General features: G+C 26.8%; 1 protein-coding gene across 1 annotated transcript in view; it reads right to left on the bottom strand.

The window, feature by feature from the left end:
- The window catches only part of LOC113553683 (FERM and PDZ domain-containing protein 4), a 92990-nt gene extending 81365 nt beyond the window's left edge, over positions 1 to 11625 (bottom strand). The window contains 1 exon segment of the mRNA XM_026957150.1: positions 11495 to 11625. Coding sequence (XP_026812951.1) covers positions 11495 to 11625 — 131 coding nt within the window.
- Between the last annotated feature and the right edge of the window lie 8246 nt (positions 11626 to 19871).

Below are 19871 nucleotides of genomic sequence, written 5' to 3'. Positions count from 1 at the left end.
TATTTTTTTCTCCCACTCAAAAATTCAAAATGAAAAACGATATCTTTTAAGTATTATACACTCGTCGCCGCCAATCTATAACCCCCTTTATCATTGTGAGCTACAACAAAGACAGTTTTATCGTGGTACGTGTTCGTAGATATGAATTCTTATACTGATATTCAAAAACTCTTAGTAGCTAATGAGATTTTGAATATAACAAGAACAATTAGACATATATATTATACTTTATATAGAATCTACTATATGAATAATCAATAAATGCACACAAAATTGTAATAGGGAAACATAAAGAGTAAAAAATAACATATATATAGTACACATGTAAAGTTTATACAAGTTATAAAATTCAATTGTTGCATGCGATTTAACTTTCTAACATAATGTACATCGACAAGGTTGACGAAATGGAAAGAAACCTGATATTTTCTTATAATATAGTCTATAGTGATATGTACGTAAATAAAAGCCACAGAATATTAAACTACAATATGCTTAAGTACCAACTACACTTTTACAACATTGCATTAAGATGCAAAAAATATTTTTATTAACAATCTTTCGACGTTCGACTAATAATGGAATTTCTACCCATGAGATTTTTTCTCTTGGTTATTCGATAATAATATAATTCATAATATTAAAATATATGTTTACAAAATCTTATTGACTTTACAATTCTAATAAATTTAATAAATTTATATTTTAATTATTTATTGAATTTTTAAACTATTTCAAAAGGTTTTAAAATATTATTTCTATTCCAAAAATATTTATTTAATATAAAATATTAAAATTTTCCAAAAAATAAATACTTACAATAAAATATAAATGTACATAAAATGTTTTAAAACTCATTCTGTACTGATAAAAAATTTTAAAAATATATTATTTAATGCCTCAATTTGAGGAAAACCTTAAATAATCACTGTTTTTACATAAAGATGTAAAGTGGGATGAACTTCTATAAAATAAAAAATGAAAAATATTTTTGGCTCACCTAACTATGAAAAAAAAAATTGCTTGATAATTCTTATATTTTAAAGGTATATTTTGTTGATAACGGCCTGTAGACAAAGTAAACGAGATGCGTTGTTGGAAAAAGTGACGTCGCAATCGTGCTGGTATTTATAATAAATTACCTACACAATTTAATAGGTACAACATGTCTCATGCTTATCGCTGATAATATTTTTCATCATCATTCGACGGTCGTTCCAAGAAAACTGTATTTTATAGCTTTGGTTTCAATATTAAACAGTAAAAATTTTTTTTATATTTGTTTCGTTTACAGATTTTTTCTTTTATACGCAAATTATTATATAGAGATAATGGAAATAAAACCTGTTAAGAAGCGATTCGTTTGTAGTTGTTTGGGACAACAGGACACGATTTTCAAAAAAGGTATAATCCCATTTTAAACAATACGCATCAAAATGCAATAACTTATGATTGTATACGTATTTACGTAACACATAATATGCCTATATAGTTTACAATAATTAGTACACTAAATAGTAGATACTAGTTTATGTTCATAAACTTGAAAAGTAGATACGCAAAACTATACACGTACAATCAGTGACGTATTTACGAGGGTGCCTATCCTCCCGATTGATGATTTAACAAATAAGAACAAAAGCTTGATTTCATTTTATAATTTAACTATATTTATACATATAAATATATAATATAATACACCTTTCACCCCCCCCCTCACACCATCGAAATATAATAAGTTGTAAATATGTCACTGACCACAATAGTCAATTTAAAATTCTTGATTTGCATTACTTGATAATTAGTATAAATAGGTATATACAATTTTTTTTAATTCTATAAGTATTTTTATCAACTATATGCTATATAGTAAAACAATGACGAATATAATTTAGAGGGATATATAGTTGTATAAAAAAGCGTTATTGATTCATAACCGATATGGTTCAATTCATGATCCATCTCTTGTCTCCGAGAAAATTGATAGTCATTAATAGCACTACCGCCAATGCCAATAATTTTATGATATAACTCACTACATGATCTATTTACTCTCTCTGAGAATTTTTAAACTCTGATCTCAACGCTTTGACGTAGATTAGTAGAAATATTTAAAACACTATGATTTACTTCAAGAAATACAAAATTCCGATTTTTTAAAAATGCACAAAAAACAAATTGGACAAATAAATAAAGCCGATTACCGTTGTCCATTTTTATTAAAAACTTGTTAAGTACAAGCGATTGAGTAAATATTGCGTAACCAGTACTAAGAATCACCAATAAAAATATACAATTAAGTATTTCTTCGTAAATATATATGAAAGGATCAAAGAATAATAAAAATTTGTTTGAAGATATTAATGTTGAAAAGCTTTATTATTTTAAGTATAATAAAATTAATAAAATTACAATAATATCTGTGTATAATATATATATATATTCCTATCACAATAAAAATAATAAAAAATGAAAAAAATCTTAAATTATAAATAAATATTAAAACCAATTTAAAAATAATATTTTATAATATATCATGTTACACTAGAATATTACTAAAATTAAAATGCAGAATATTATGATTTATAAATAAGATAGCAGTGTTTGTTAATAAACAATTAGTATAAATATTTATTATGAGTACCTACATAGTAAACTAGTTAATTTTTAGCAATTCAATGGTTTTTTTGGAAAACATCCTATTTGAAATTTAAATTAAATTTTAACCGAAAGTCTACAAAAGATGAAGCATTGGTATATTATTCATTCATCAAAGCTACAAAATAATGATAATTAAAACTTTATTTTAAGTTATAAATACAAAAATAACATAAATTGAACTCGTATAGCTTATGTTCAAATTTCAAGACTACAAGCCATAAGTTGAATTATTGTATTATTATTATAATATACTAAATTGATTTTAAAATTTTTAATTAGTATATTTTTCACTCTTAAAGATCTAGAGATATGTTTTCTAAACAACTATAGGTAGGGAGTTACAGCTACCCCTTTCTCGAAATATCTTCAATTGTAAAAATACATTTCTACAAAATGTCTCTTTTTTTCTAATATCACTATAGTATAATATAATAATTTTAAAACAATTATTATAAGAACAGCCCCGTCCGAAAACAAATATCTTGTTATACAATATTATGCACTTCGATATCTATTAGTGGGTACCTAATTTCAAAATAACTCAACTACTAAATTTAAACTTTCTATTGATTAATTATTTTTTTTATTTTTTTTTTAATATAATATATTCAAGTCACTGTATCGTGTTTGTTAAGATGAATATTCAAGTTCCTATTAAATATAATATATATATAAAATTATGTGATCCATAAGTGAATACACGTAACATATTTCAGTTTAAGTATATAATAATAAGTTTACTATAATAAAAAATTATAGTTTTTGTATAATTATTTAAGTTTTTACTTTTTTAAATGAATTTTTATTATGCCCTTCAAATCAGAATATATTTGAAATATTAGACTTTAGATACGTAAAAGTCACATCTCGAGCAATGTTTGATTGTAAGTTAAACATTTTCTAAATAATAGGTGTACCTAATATTAAATGGATAATATATACACTATTATATTATATTGTGTGCGTGTATCTTCGTATCATTTTTCACTGCAGAAACGAATCTATAGGTACGTACATTTTGTATAATATTATGTATGTGCGTATGCCCAGAACATTAGGTCGTGTACTAGAATTGACAGAAAAGAAACGACCTACGTGGATATACCAAATACAGTGGAAACGAGCATATTACGTTTTTGATGGTCGCTCCTCGTTTGCCCGCTGTAAACCGCCGCTACCCCGGTATAACACCGGAAACCGATCCCCGGACGCAAAGGGTGCGCGGCATTCTTGGATATTTCAGATTTTTCAGTCCCCAATATATCCTGCCATAGTGACGAGACACAATTTACGTACGCACGTATACGCATATAAATATATAATATACATATGTCATAAAAGTCGGATGCTGCTGCTGCAGCGGCGGCGGCGGCGGCCACGGTGTCACGCGTGTGATCTATATATAGTAACCATATGGTTGACACGTGCGCGGCGTTGTAGTATACAATAATATGTATGTAATAATGTTACACACAGAAAGACTATTTGAAACAGTCGAAACATGGCGAAAGAGACACGACGCATACGGGCCGCACCTTGCGACGGATTTTCGTCCGGACGCAACACTGCGGCACACTTCCGCGTTCGCCATGTATGGGCGCCCGCGCTCTCCGCGTTTCTATTATACACGTCTCCTCAAACTCTCTCGCTTTTTAGATTTTTTTTCTCACTCTCTCACTCTCTCTCTCCTCCCTTCACCCAACCCACTAAAACATAAACACCGCCAACACACACGCGCGCACACGTGTGTGTTTTTCCTTTCGTTCGCTGTTATTAGTATTAATATTTTAATACCTACTGGATCGTCAGAAGAAAAAAATACATTAAATATAATATTGATCATTATACTGCTATTGCAAATTTGCAAGTGTTGCATTCGACGATCATTTATATTATACGATTTCCGTTTTTACATACACCTTCGTAATATAAATGCCAAGCATTCGTTTTATAAACGTGTAATACAACAGCTGGGTGGTCACGTGGGTGTTTACTTTCACGATTGCGGATTGATGAAACAAAACGACGAGGCGCAGAAATAATAGTTTTTATACGTATCCATATACGTGCACATTTGAAAAAAAAAGATAAAACTTTATGAAAAGACCAATATTTTATATTGCTCAGAATTTTGCTGCAGTTGCATGCTACGTTGAATATAGAATACGAAAACTAAATCTCGATGTTTTGATTTTTGTCATTCATCTTAGTTTAATATTTTATTTTTCACTATACTTTAACGCCACACAAACTACACAATTTTCCCTATCTTCGACATCAAAAGAGTAATGATTTTAGTTCCCAAACTTTTGTTAGAAAACATTTCTTTATAACTTTACACTCATATTGAAGTTTAATGAAAAATTATTTTTTTTATACAGATTACCAGGTTTTTTGATTTATTTATACTTTTATTTTTCTTTCTATGCTGTACTTAGATACGATGTAATATTTTATTTATTCTTTTGTAACACACATTACTATATTGACTCGTATATTAAGGTCATTATGGTAAATATTTTATTCGATTTTATAGAATTTCTTAGTTATTATTATGTTAAAAGTGCCATGAAAATTTTTCAAGAAAAGAGAAAAAAATTTCATGTAGATAACATGAAAATATCCATTGATATCACTCTATAAATATATGTACATAAGTAATAATAACATTAATAAATTGTCTGGAATCTTAGTTTGAGAATTTATTTTTTTATAAATATATATTTGAGTATAAATAATAATTAAGTTAAGAGATCTCTGAATCCTTTTTCTTTTCAGTCAGCGAGTTGTACCAGGTAGGTCAAGAAAGAATAAATTTGATATGAAAGGGTTTAAATGATTATGTAGTTTATAATGGAATCGTTTGTAGAATTTAGATGCTAGAATGGGAATGATCAAAATAAATCATAGAAATATTTTTTTATATAAAATCCATTCAGTAGATAATTCGCAACCACAATACCTACAATATGAAAAACTTTTATATTACCTTAATTAAATAAAAACCTATCTTATTCTAATTTAAAATGCTTAACAGTTAACTATGTTATTTTCATTTTTACTAACAGCATTTATGTACCTAATATTTTAATGCATTATACATTTATACGTGTGTACTTATACCTAGTTATACATACTCGTATAATATCATTAGTACTTAATATAAGTAGAAACCATAGTTTTGACATGTAAATTATATGCCAGTATAATAAAATTAACCAAAACTTAACATTCACATTTACAGAAAAAATTAATTTACGTTACCTAACCTTATGTTGTAGACAGTAGCATAAATAAATACAGATTACAAGCAGGATGTAAAGTGTTCACAATTTACACCATAGAACCAACATGAGTTAATACAACAAAAACATTAAAAAAAAATTATTAGATTATTGTAATAGTAATAGTATTGTAATAGTTTATAATATTATTAAATACATAGAAAATAGATTCATAAACTAAAAATAAAAATATTAAAGATTAAAAACATATAACAGTAAAGTAACCCTATACAAAAACAAATGAATAGTACTCTCATTCAGTATCAATTGATATATTTATCGTATAATTAAAATATTAAATAACATATTTTATTAATAATTGAGTTTAAATATAAGTTACCTCGTAAAAATACGATTATGTGTTTAAAATTCAATAAGTTTTATTTACGATACTATAAAATGTACTATTCAGTTTTCCTACTTACGCAAGTCATTTTTTAGAAAATCAATAAGATCATGATCTATTTTTTTTTGTAATATGGTTATATGTCTCATATATACGCTCCTGTTGAAATAAATAGAATGGGTCTCACAGTTGGTGGTTTTATTAATCACTGAAAAGTCGGTAGACATGACAAATGATTATTACGGACAAGACTATAATTCAAAGTTTCAATAAAAAAAAAAAAAGTAAAAACGTAGAGATTCATTAAAACGAAATGAATGTCCGGACAGTTGAAGATCAATTTTTCATTGACATTCTACTTTTATAGAATAAAAAATTTATTTAACTCAATTTATTTTATGTAATGTAATGTATATATTATATTAGATAATGAATAAGTTTTGAATACAATAGTAAAGTATGATTTCAAAATGTATCACAATAACTTTAATTTTATGTAGGTAATCTCACGCATAACAATTCCATTATATTTGTATCTTAGACTCAATGGCCAATAGTAATTAAAAAATAAACATTTCTAAAATTATTAATCAAATAAGTAATATGTTTGAAATAATAACTGAAAAAATAATATTCCAATATCCAATATATTATGAACACAATTTGTACATACTAATTGAATAATTTATATGTGTATTTTTAAAGAGTTAAAAGTTTAAAACATTAAACTCACAAAAATAAACAAAAAATTACATTTAACTCCTAGTACTCCTAATAATTATAGATATTATAGTAAATATAGTGGTTGTGTGCTGGTATAACCTATTAGAATAAATCAAGTTTATGTCTGTGTCAAAAGCAAAACAATCAAAAACTGTCCGCCTACACAATAATCACTTGGTCCTTATAATTTATCTTTACACCATATTTATACATCATCACTCATCATTATACATTTAGTATCGATAATATTTATCATGAATAAACAAAACTATAAAATTGTTTAAAAGCAAACATAACATCATTTTATTACAGTAAGGTTGTTTTATGAACCTAAAGAAAAATGTAATGGTATTCATATATACACTGTATATGAAAACATTTATATGAAAGATTTGGAACATCTTTAATGAACAGGGATAATAATTTTTTTTTAAACAAGTAATAAAGTTCACTTCAGTTTAATAATACGTATCTGATGAACTTTGTTGTTATCATTGGAAAGTCACTGTAATGATAAATGCTTAAATTTGAATCCAATGATTAATCATTAAACTAGGTATATAGTGTCATAGTGATGGAAAACGCCCAGATTTCAAAGGATATTTTATACTGCTATGTAAGTAATTTTAAATAATTCATACTATATCATGAACTAATTTTTTACAAAAACATGTCAACATTATTTTTATTAAATTGATTTATAAGTCAATACCGAAATACCACAAAGCGATGAGAATATAGATTTGTAGCCAAAGCCGTCGTAATTTGAGCAAAATTAAAAATATTCGCCCCATCCATTAACTAACCTAACTTTTTGGCGCCACCTTAAAATTTGCACCCAGGGCACAGGCACCTTTGCCTCCCCCCCCCCTGTAGCACGGCTCTGTTTGTAACATATTATTTAGCTAAAAACTAATCTAAATATACTTTGAAAATGTAATTTTGTGTAGCAAATACAAGCGAATACATTATACGTAGTAGCAAACAGTGCTAGGTTCCTACCAAAAATATTTTTTGAATTTCAACAAAATTTATAAATAAAAAAATTATTTATTTTTCAGATATGCAATTTTTTTTTAAATGAACTTACATTTTCTATAAAAAGAAATTATGTATTTATATTTTTGATATTTTTATAAAAAAAACGTAGAATCTTCTATTAACATCTCAAACTTTTTAATTAAATATAAAAATTGTTGGAAACACTTAAAAAAATTAAAATTTAAGTAATAATTAAATGTTTCAAATTTCTACGATTGAAATACATCAAAATAACAAGAATCATTATATTACGTACGTTTTCATTCAATGTCGTCTTAATAAAAACATAGTGAGTGATATTCTATGGCTTTACGTTAACGCTAAATATTTTTATTTATTCTAGTCCAAAACTTATGGAAAAACTTGAATTAAGTTTTAAATTTTTAATGTTAAAATTAAAAATGATATGAATTTTTAACTACAAAATAACTTAAGTTCGTATTTTTATAATTTTGATAAATTTCGTAAAAATTGAACTTAAACACTATTATTATTATATATGTATATAAAAAAAACAAGAACAACTTGACCTTCCTCAGGAAATGGATGGCTATGCCATTGATAGTTATCATTGTCGGATAGGACTGGAGAAAATCAAGACTCATTTCACCACTGTAGAACATTATAATATTATGTCCGTATAATACATAATCGGGAAAGCGGTTGGTTATAATTAATAAATTATTGTGTATAACAGATCGCTATGTATCGCTATGTATGCTGGAAATTAATCATATTGCACAACTAACATGAAATAGTTTTACCACTGTACAGTACTAAATCAATACACATTTGTGAACACGAAAACGAATAAAAACTTTATTGAGAATTGAACGGTGAAGATAGACGTTGAAAAAAGTTTAAAAAAACCAACCGTGACGACCGTTTTTGTGGATTAAGCAACAGAAAATATCACAGTAACCTATTTACTATGCAAATTTAGAACTACATTGGATATCACGGATAAATTTTTCAGTGGAAACTTTCTGAACGCACCAGTCCATTCTATAATAGGTCGCTAAAAACCACAGGATAGATCCAGAAAATACTTACGTATCATTTTTTTATAAAGTGAAATATGTTTTCAAGTATTATCAGAGATCAAATTTAATCAAAAAATATTCTTCTTACACAATCTAGAAAAAAAAATCTAATAAATTTATAGAAATATTCAAAACAGTAATCAGACACCCATAATTATATTAAATAACCTTACATTTATTAGTCTAAGACTACAAATAATACAGAGTACTTCAACAACATCAATACAATTATTATTATAGATCTTCATAGTACCTATATTACATACTTGACGCCGCCGTATGTAGGCAATATTTTAATCATAATCAATTAAAGTCAGAGTAATAGATAACTATGTGAACAAAACACTTTTAAATTAAATTTCCAAATAAATCAAAATTAAACAAATGAATATAACACAGTAATACATCCCCACTGGTTTTGACAATACTAATATTTATCCTAAATATAGATAACGTATATTAGATTTGCAGCGTTGTTATATTTTGTTGTGGTCAACAAATAATTAGGTAGGGTACGAATTCGGCAGAAGGAAAGACAAAAGCCTTTATTTTTAAGATAATGCATGTAAGTACCAATACATATGTCTACCATATAATAAAATATAATTTGATGTAGTAACACCGACTGTGATATGGCTTTTTTTATATTAATTTTAATTAAATAATTTGGTGATTATTGGCGTTAATATTTTATTACGCCTAAATACCACGTAACATTACTATTTAATACATAGATTATTATTATTATTATTATTTTTTTACCTATAAAAAAATAACAAACAATAAAATATGATGAATTAACAATTTTATAAAAAAGACTTTAATTTTCTTATGTAAATAATTGCTTTAAACAGATAAAAAAATGTCAGTATACTGTAATATTTCCCAGTAGATCCAAATGTATTTTGCCCATTTTTAATAATGCCGACGGACATGTGCTATAGCCGAACGGTATAGAATATGAATATTGTGGTTACAAAGTTTATATCTTAATGTGTAATTCGTGTTGAATAATTTGCTGGCCAAACCACCCAAGGGAATAGTTAAGTAATCTTGTATAATATATGTATTATATGATAATTGGTAGAATTAAAATATTACTTTAATTCGTGACTAAAATTTAAATACCGTAGGAACCTATTGATAACTACCAATGACCAAATACAGTGTAATAAAAATAATCAGTTTATATTATGTGCAAAATATTAATCAACGGAATAATACCTAATTGTATAGAAAAATGAATTTTTTTATATGTTTCTAGACTTACAACATTATAAAATAATTTATTAAATTAAACTATTGTTAAAGAATCCATAAATAATGTCAAAGCATTATGAAAGCTTATGTATTTAATATATTATATAAATTTTAAACTTGAAAATGTATATAATTAAATTCTAGTGCTTTAAAATTACTCAATAAATTTTAAATGATATAATATATCTTAAATTTTTAAACAAATTCTAATAAGCGTTAGTCAGTTACTGAACTGTATAAATCTTAAAATACATGTAGAATTTCACTACCTATGAGGAAACTTATTTTTTTTTTCTAAAAAATAACTATAATTATAATTATAAATAATTTTATCCAAAAACTTTAATTTTAATAATGTTGAAAATGTTGATTAAAATACAAGTATAACCAATTACTTATACCTTTATGGAATGCGAGAATCACATTTTTTTGTTAACCATTATAAAAATACAAGTAAATAATTTATGTTTAATTTTAACTACCAAATGCCTATATAAAAAGACAGTAAATAGATAAATCAAATAACAATATTACCAAATGTTTCGTCCGATACTATTTAAAATTATTAACTATTATATGGAGAGTGTACTTTACGGGAAATAAATTCAAAACTGTAATGTGTGAGTTGTTTTAAATTTTAACAGTTTTACTCAAAAATGTATAATCATAACAAAACGTTATCATAAGTTTACATTGCTACTGTATATTAATACTACCTATATAAGAGTTTAGTAAATATATAATTTTTGTAAATAATCTGCAAAGATTTTGTTGACAGTCTTCCCTACACTTTCATCGCATTTATTTATTTTTAACAATATAAGGCTTTTAGAGAATCTATCTACAGTAAAATGCAAAACAAAACTAACCATTAAATATGCAAATCCTGGTCTTACATTTAGGGGTCAGCAATTGTTTCATATACATCTGAATTTATCATAATATTCGTTTATGTATTCGCCGATAAATTTAAATTCGTAATGAACGATTTAAAGTCGGCCAAAAATCGAAAACAATTATACGAACCGTCGTAAATCGTATACCTACTAGGTGCTATTAATGTTACATTCGTTAATAAACGGTTGAGACTTACTAATGTAATGATATCATAGGATTTATACGGATGTATCACTCACTTGCAATAGAAGAGTCTATTATCGTTGGCCAGGTGCACGCTCCATCCCGGTATCAGCCTATTCTGTACGGACTGTAGGAGATGTGACGTGTTCTTCTGGCCGAGCGCACCTTGTCCCTGCTGGAGCAACATGAGTAAGAAGAGTCCACCGTCGTCAACATGTCAACATCGACCAAGAGAAGAACCGCCCGTCCGGCAAGACCGTGGTGGTAGTGATCGTCGCGACCACTACAGTAACCACCACTGGCATCATGACGCGGATTTTCGTACAGCAACCCTTTTTTTCTTCTCTTTAATCGGACGATAAGAGTAAAACCACGGTATGATAACACTAAAAATTCACTCACCAGAAAAACAACAATAAACCGGTAGAACGAACAATCACAATTCACACAATTATTATCATTAATAGAGGTAGGTACCTGGCTACAAAATATTATTAAAAAATTATTTCGCAATTTCGTGCGACCGCGAACCGTATACCCAGTTATTTCTATTCGTCGCGAGATCGGAATCGGCAAAAACGACAACGACGACAATGACGTTAACAGTAATATTTATATTATTATAAGTACGCGACGACGGCGGCGGTGGCGGGACACGACGAACAATGCTTGAGCGGATAATGAGCACTACTATCACGGGGGACACACGCCGCGCGCGACGAGGAGTCGGAATCGCGTACGCTCACGCACAAGCGCCGGTGCCAAGGGTCAGTGCAGACCGGGGCGTGACTATACGGTGGGCAACGTGCGCGCAGTGCGGCCAAATCGTCGGCGAAACACTGATGAAAAGCTCCGAAGCGCCACGCCGCCACCGCCCCGGATGGGATATAAAGTTCCGCCGACCCCGTCCCTACCACGCCAACCGACGCTTACTTGTTTTGTTACGCGAACGTCAACCCCGCTGCCCCACCCAGCCCGCGCATGCAATCGCCACTACCGCCGCCGCCACTAATGCTGCTGCTAATACTGCTGATATATTTTTGACGAAGGAATTAACTTAATAATAATTCACAACGTTCGTTCGTTAAATATTCAAAATTATTATAATTTTTTTCAATCAATTATAGTAATGTATCAAATGCATCTCTTAAGTCCCTTTTACTTTCACGTCCTAAAGTGAAAAAAATAAACGACGTTTCCTTGTTATTCCAAAAAAAAAAGTCTAAAAGATTTTGCAACGACTATACGATTTTTATTTTTCATTTTTAATTCCTTCGTTAAATTATAAAACTATACATATTTAAATATTTTATTGGCTGGTGTGTAAGCATTTAAAAATAATACTTGAGTAAAAAAATATTGTTTGACTTGACAATATAAAATAATTACAATTTTAAATAAAATATAAAGAATAACTATACAACATATTAATATATTAATGTATACATTAACACAACGATAAATATAAAATATGAGGTATAACGATAGATCATAGATAGAAAACATGAGCATATAAATATATTTATGTTATACAACTCATAATAAACCCGGAAATTGCATAAACCATGAACTGCTCAGAGAAATATTTCCAAACAAAAAATGAATCAAATACTAAACATTCTCAAAACTTATGGCCCCAACTTCCAATATATCAAAAAGTACAAAGTAAATGTTTTTAAATTAAAACTTTCAGATTTGAATTTAGGGAAACAAAGTTTATAAAATAACATGCATTGTTTTGAAATCTCCTACATTCTTAATTTCGTAACTTTTAATCTGCTCTAAGTTTGTGTACATTTTAGACTATCAACATATTAAAATTACATACTAATATTATAATTTATAACTAAAACAAAAAGTATAATCTATAAATTCAAACTCAACACGATATGGTATTAATACAATAGTATTAAGTCGTTTAAGATAATGTTTATTATGTGCAATTTTTGTTTAGATATTAGAATTCAACAGTTCCAATTTTTATATTCCCGAATCATTCTGAATTCTGATATAATATTTAATAAAAAGATACAACTGTACGAGTATATTACTTAAAACTATTGATAAAGAATCTTATATAGTAAAAAGTATTAGTATTTGGTATTAACCAACCTTCTCTCATTATCTAGCTCCAATGATCTCCTATATTGAAGTTCTAATTTTTTTCAAATCATTATCAGGATTGTATTGTATTTTTTAATATTGTTATAGCTTCAATTTTCTAAATTTTAAATTTAACACAAATAACTTTATAAAACATGTTTTTTTTATAAAATTAATATTTCCTTACATATGAAGATTACATTAATATATCTAAAACCTACAAAAACAATAAATAAGAAACACTTCAATTTTTAGTCATATTTTGTTGTTTAATAATATGATAGTATATAATAATAGTGTGTATCTAATACCATAATTTTATTGTCACTAAATATACTTTATTATTTTTAAGATTCCATCATAACGTATTTATTGTTTTAGAAACGCATTTTTTTTTTATAAAAAGTAGCAAGAAAACTGAGTTGGCCTTGACCAAGTATACATACCACCACTGTAGTCTAGCTATAACTATACACCTAACTTATATTTGGACGTGCCATTGAATTTAAATCTGAATTAGGAAGCGAAGTAAATAGATATTAATATTTTTTGTAAAAGTAACTGAAAAGAATAATATTTTGTATCAGTGGCGGATTTAGAGGGGGGCTTGGGAGCTGAAGCACCTCCCGTTTCGCGTAATTTTATTAAAAATTACTAATAATTCGCCAATTTAAAAATAATAAAATATGTTAAATTGTTTATAATTTTTATATTGCTTAATTATGTTTAAGTACCAAATTATTAATTTTTTTCCCCCAAATTTTACATAGTAAGTACTTTAGGACTATTATTATTAACAAAATATATAGCACCCGCCTATAAAAAAATCCTAGATCTGCCACTGTTTTGTATAGTCAAGTAAATAGTATTATAAGAAGTTTACAAGAGTTAAATAATCTTTTAAGTTTAAAAAAAATAAACTAATCAAAAAATTCTATGTAACAAACAATGAATAAATGTTACTTAATAATTAGTTGTTATTCTAAACCTATTAAAATACAAAAGCTAATTATATTATTCGATAAAAATTTCAAAAATAAGAGTGAAATGTACTTAGTTTAAATTCTTATACAGTTAAATTCATAAATCATAATTTCCATTTGCCAATAAATTTTAGGGTATTAACTATTGATAAATCTATGAATAAATAACATTTTGTAGTTTAGTACAGAACAATAAGTACATTCCATTCATCGAAAGTTTATGATTAATAATTAAAAAATAAATTTAACTAAAAAATGTCATCGAGGTACGAGTATATTTGCAATAGTTTTAATAAATAAAAATGTTGGCCACACTCACACTAGTCACACTCTTTCATTAATATAGGTATTTAAAATAATTATTCAAACTTCAAAGACCAAAACAACAAATGATTTTTAAAAAAATTTTACTAACCATTGTAAAAATAATGAACATAATATGATAATCTAAATATTTTATAGCTATCAATTATTTTTGAAGTAAAACAGTGCAATATTGATTCATAAACAAGGTACCCAACCGACTTCATTTTAATTTATTATATGTCACATGTTTTATTGATATATTGTTACACAGGGGACGTATTTAGGGGGACGAGGGGGTATCATCGCCCCGGGCGGCAAATTTTTTTGGAATTTAGGGGCGGCAGCGCCAGCGCCCAGCAGCATTTTTTGAACCATAATCCATTATCCATTTTCATTCGTCAATCAAAAAATTAAAATATTTTTAGTCTTTGAATAACACTGCGTTTTTTACACAAATGTATAATTATACTATAATATTTAAAAACATCTATGGTTTTTAATTTTTATTTTAAATACATGTTAATATTATCAAAAGTTGACCACATCAAATCCTCGTGTTTCAGCGGTAAGCCGGTAATAGTTTACGTCGTTGTTGCGTCTTGTTATTGTTTCGGCACATCGACGCCGATTTTATTATTTTAATTTAAAATCGCTAAGTATTTTTCATATGAATTAAAATTGATTTTATAGTGTATATACGTTCATAAACTGTTTGTTGTGTTTATTATTTTAAAGTTTGACATTTGGTTAAATTAGTAGTTTTAATTTAATAATTTGTTGATACTATTAATACGATTCTGTATAAATATGGCGTTTTTTTCAGCTTCAAAAGTTAAATATAACTGAAGTACGAAAACAAGCAGATTATTTTAGGAAGTGTTATCCTAATGATTTAGCACTAACATTTGCAAATGAATGTGTTCATTTTAGAAGCTATTTGCTTACAAACTCAAATAAAGAAAATATACCTAAAACTGCTTTAGAAATGTGTATAATGATACACGATGATGACATTCAAAATATATACCCTTACGTCAACATAGCACTCAGAATGTTCTTATGTTGTCCAGCTTCTAATTGTTCATCAGAAAGATCTTTTAGTACTCTAAAGAGAGTTAAACATATCTAAGATCTAGGATGACAGATGATTGTCTTAATAACTTGTCGATACTTCATATAGAGTCAAATATAACTACTCAAATACAATATGATGAAATTATACTAAATATATATAAATTGATATATTAAATATAATTATATTTAATTATATTAAATTTCAGTGAGAAGAAATCTAGGCGTAAATTAATATTGTTATGTTAAGTGTATAAAATATGTGATTAGATTATCAATAAATTTGTTTTTAAATTAGTATTCATATTTTTTTTTTGGGGGGGGGGGGTGGTATTTAGGCATATAAAGGCGGCAATACAACTTTACCTGGGGCGTCATAACTCTAAATACGTCTCTGTCGTTACATACATTAGCTCGGATAAATGTGCGTAACCTACTGCTAAATTAGTAATTACTACCTAGTACCTACCTACCTAATGATTAAACGTTATGTTGTAAATTTTAAGTATACGAAGATTATATTATTATTATGATATTCAATATTAAGTCAGAAATACATTTAATGATCAATAAATAAAAAAATATTGTATCGAACATAATTTATTAATAAAAATAATATGTTAGTGTAATGTATACGATAATTAACAGTATACGGATAATAAGTTATTGATCATAATAATTGATTTTAAAATCTGAGTGTAGTGTTTCTTTTCTGTCTGCCAAAATATTTTAGAGCAGCAAAAACGCTTGTATTTCTACTTTGGGTGTGGTTTCTATTAGTAAATTCAATATAGTTAGTACTATGGGAAGTGTAAAAATGTACATTACTTCAAAATAACAGGAAAAACAAAAAAAGGGGGAGGTAACCGACCTACTGTATAGTATACAAGCTGAGTGTACCTCATCATTTAGAGTAAATCACTATAATATCTATGTTAAATTTGAATTCATTGGTAACTCGTGTCATACAAAAGACAATTTTAAGCAAATACGATCTGTTAGTTTACATTACTAAATATAAATTATGATATAATCGCATTTTTGTCAAAGTAATTTATTTTAATATTAGTAATATAGAATGTTGAATTAATTTTTATCGAATACATTTCATTTGAAAATGTCATGGCGTGTATAAAATATAATTATATGTTAAAAATTTCAAGTATCCACAAATAATATTTTTAAATAATTACAATAAATAACTAAAATCTTTATTCGTCGTTTACTCGTTTAAAATATATTTAATTTCAGCCAAATTTAAACTAACAATTTCTGTAAAAAAAAACTGTGTTTATATTAAATTTTTCTATTTTTTTTTTAGTTACACTTTGAACTATTTTTAAGAAATCATGTATTAAGCTTTAAGTTCTTGGCAATAAAAATATATAAGCTTAATTTTGTTTTATAATCATCGAAAGCTCTAATTTTGACATCATCAAATTCACGAAAATTTACAAATTATTTTGTAGTAAATATGTATAGAATGTACAGTTTTTACAACTAAGATTTTAAAATGTAACCCAAAGTTCTTTATAAATAATTCGGCTGCATACGAATTACGTCCCAAAATACAAAAATATACATCGCGACATCCGAGTTGCGTCCGCGATTTTCTCGCAACATGTACGAGTTGCGTCCTGGTTAATAATTGATTGATTAATTAATAATATACAAATTTTCCTTTCCACTTTTACAGACTGAGGACTGTCATTTGTGTAAATGGTGTGGTTAAAAATTGTAATTATATATTATAAATTATTTATTATTCTAAAATCAAATTAAAATTTATAAAATACTAAAAAATACTGCTCACTTTTAAATATTAGCACGTAGTGTGTAGCGTGTGCTACTGCGCACAATTTTAGGGCATGATTGGTGTATAAAATGTTGAGTAATAGAATATACCATTTTCATTATTGACCTACATTGCTGATGATAGTTTCATATACATAAAAACAAATTGTTGTAAATTAATGTGTTGTGATTGTATAGGGGCGGTGAGATGCCCCTATTGGATATTTTAAGTTCGTAGTTTTGTGAGCGAGCTGTAGCCCTTTCAGAATTTTAACCCTAGTTGCGCCTATGCCGGAGATGCAACTTGGATATGTCATGACAAAACCACAGGACGCAACTCAGATGTGCCGTAACAAAGCCGCGCACGCAATTCGAACAAAATATTATTTAGAGGCGCAAATCGAATGCACCGAATAATTCATATTGCAACCAAAAAATATAAAAATTAAATGCATAATTTTTTTATAGACATTTAAAGTTAAAATCTGATCAAAATTAAATATTTAAACCAAGAATCACGTTATAGTTATTTTGTTATTATTTGTGTAGACTTTTACGTAAATAATTATATTTTATTATACATAATGACATTTTCAAAATTTTTAGAATAATTAAATGGCTATATTTATACCACTTAACATCTAACCGTAATACAATACTAAAATAAATTACTGAAATATAGCAAAATAATATCTCGTATCATTAAATGTATGTGTACTTATAATAATATAAAATAATAGAGATCATCTTTGCTCAGAATCGTTTTTTGTATGCAACGAGTTATCATTGAATTTAAATTTAACATAATATAGGTACATTACACTATTACAATGACAAGCATACACTCAATACCTAGTGTTCAGGGTACAGCAAAGCGGTTACTTACTTTTTCCCATTTTTTTAAGTATTATTAAGTATTTACTTTTGAATTTTTTCAAATATCAAGTACCATTTTTAATTTCATATTCTGATCATGTAAGTATTTTTTTATTTTTAATATTTCGATTTAGTGCCAATAAAAAAAACAGTGATGGACATCGAGCATCAATCACCGAAAACAGAGTAACTATGTTCTTTAATATAATTTAATAATAGTTTTTTACCCAGGATGTTATTAATATAATTTTCACCAAGAGTAATTGATTTATTCATTAAGTAAAAATTATTTTTGGTATACTTAGAAATAACCAGTTTTTTGCACATGGTCACCAGTGCTGTTCAAATAATATTTTAACATATATATTTTATTTTTTGTTATTTTAATATTTTATCTTAAACAAAGAAATGAAGATGCTGCATATACGGCTTGTATATAGATTATACATACATATTTTATACGATTACCTATAGTTATACATTTTTGATTATGATACCTATTTATTATAGTTTAAAATAATATGATAATATAGGAATTAAAGCGACTGGAATTATCGACAAAAATATTTGTAACATTGGATGTTAAATATTTCATTAATTCAATTTGCAACATATCAATAAAGCTCAAAGTCGGTACAGTCGGTACACCTATGACCTACATAACGCAATATCACTATATTATAATCATTATTTTAAACTTAATACCCCATCTAAATATCATATAGCCATATAGATAGCTTATTATTATTATTATTGTACTCTATAGTTATGATTCAAGAACGTATACATAATATAATATAAGAGACAAAAATTATAATAACTATATTCAAGCCTAGATTAGAGCCTATATAGGAAACAATAAGGAAAAGCACACCACTGAAGACGTAAGCATACCCATTTTTCCGTCAGTCTTAAATTAAATCACTTGGTTTATACCCTTTGTAGCACAAAAAACATCAAACTGGTTATAAAGTTATTATTATTTAACAAATTATTTTAAATACCTTTTGAAAAAATGAATAAAAATATCATAGGTACTAAATACTAATTACTATTCTTATATAATTAAATTGTATTGATTAAAATTCGTTAAAATATTAAATTTAAATTATGTTTAATTAATTTCATGCATGCAGTTCATTGTATTTGTATACTTATCATTATCACTTACATATTTAGGTTTACACAATTATATGTACTAATAGTACTTGATATTATAAACAATTAATAAACAATTTTTATATGATTTCAAGAATAACATTAATTTATGTGTACAGCTGTATTGGTCAGTTGTACCTTG

The sequence above is a fragment of the Rhopalosiphum maidis genome, chromosome 2 (assembly GCF_003676215.2).
Source record: "Rhopalosiphum maidis isolate BTI-1 chromosome 2, ASM367621v3, whole genome shotgun sequence".
NCBI lineage: Eukaryota > Metazoa > Arthropoda > Insecta > Hemiptera > Aphididae > Rhopalosiphum > Rhopalosiphum maidis.
This window is presented reverse-complemented; position numbering and strand designations above follow the sequence as displayed.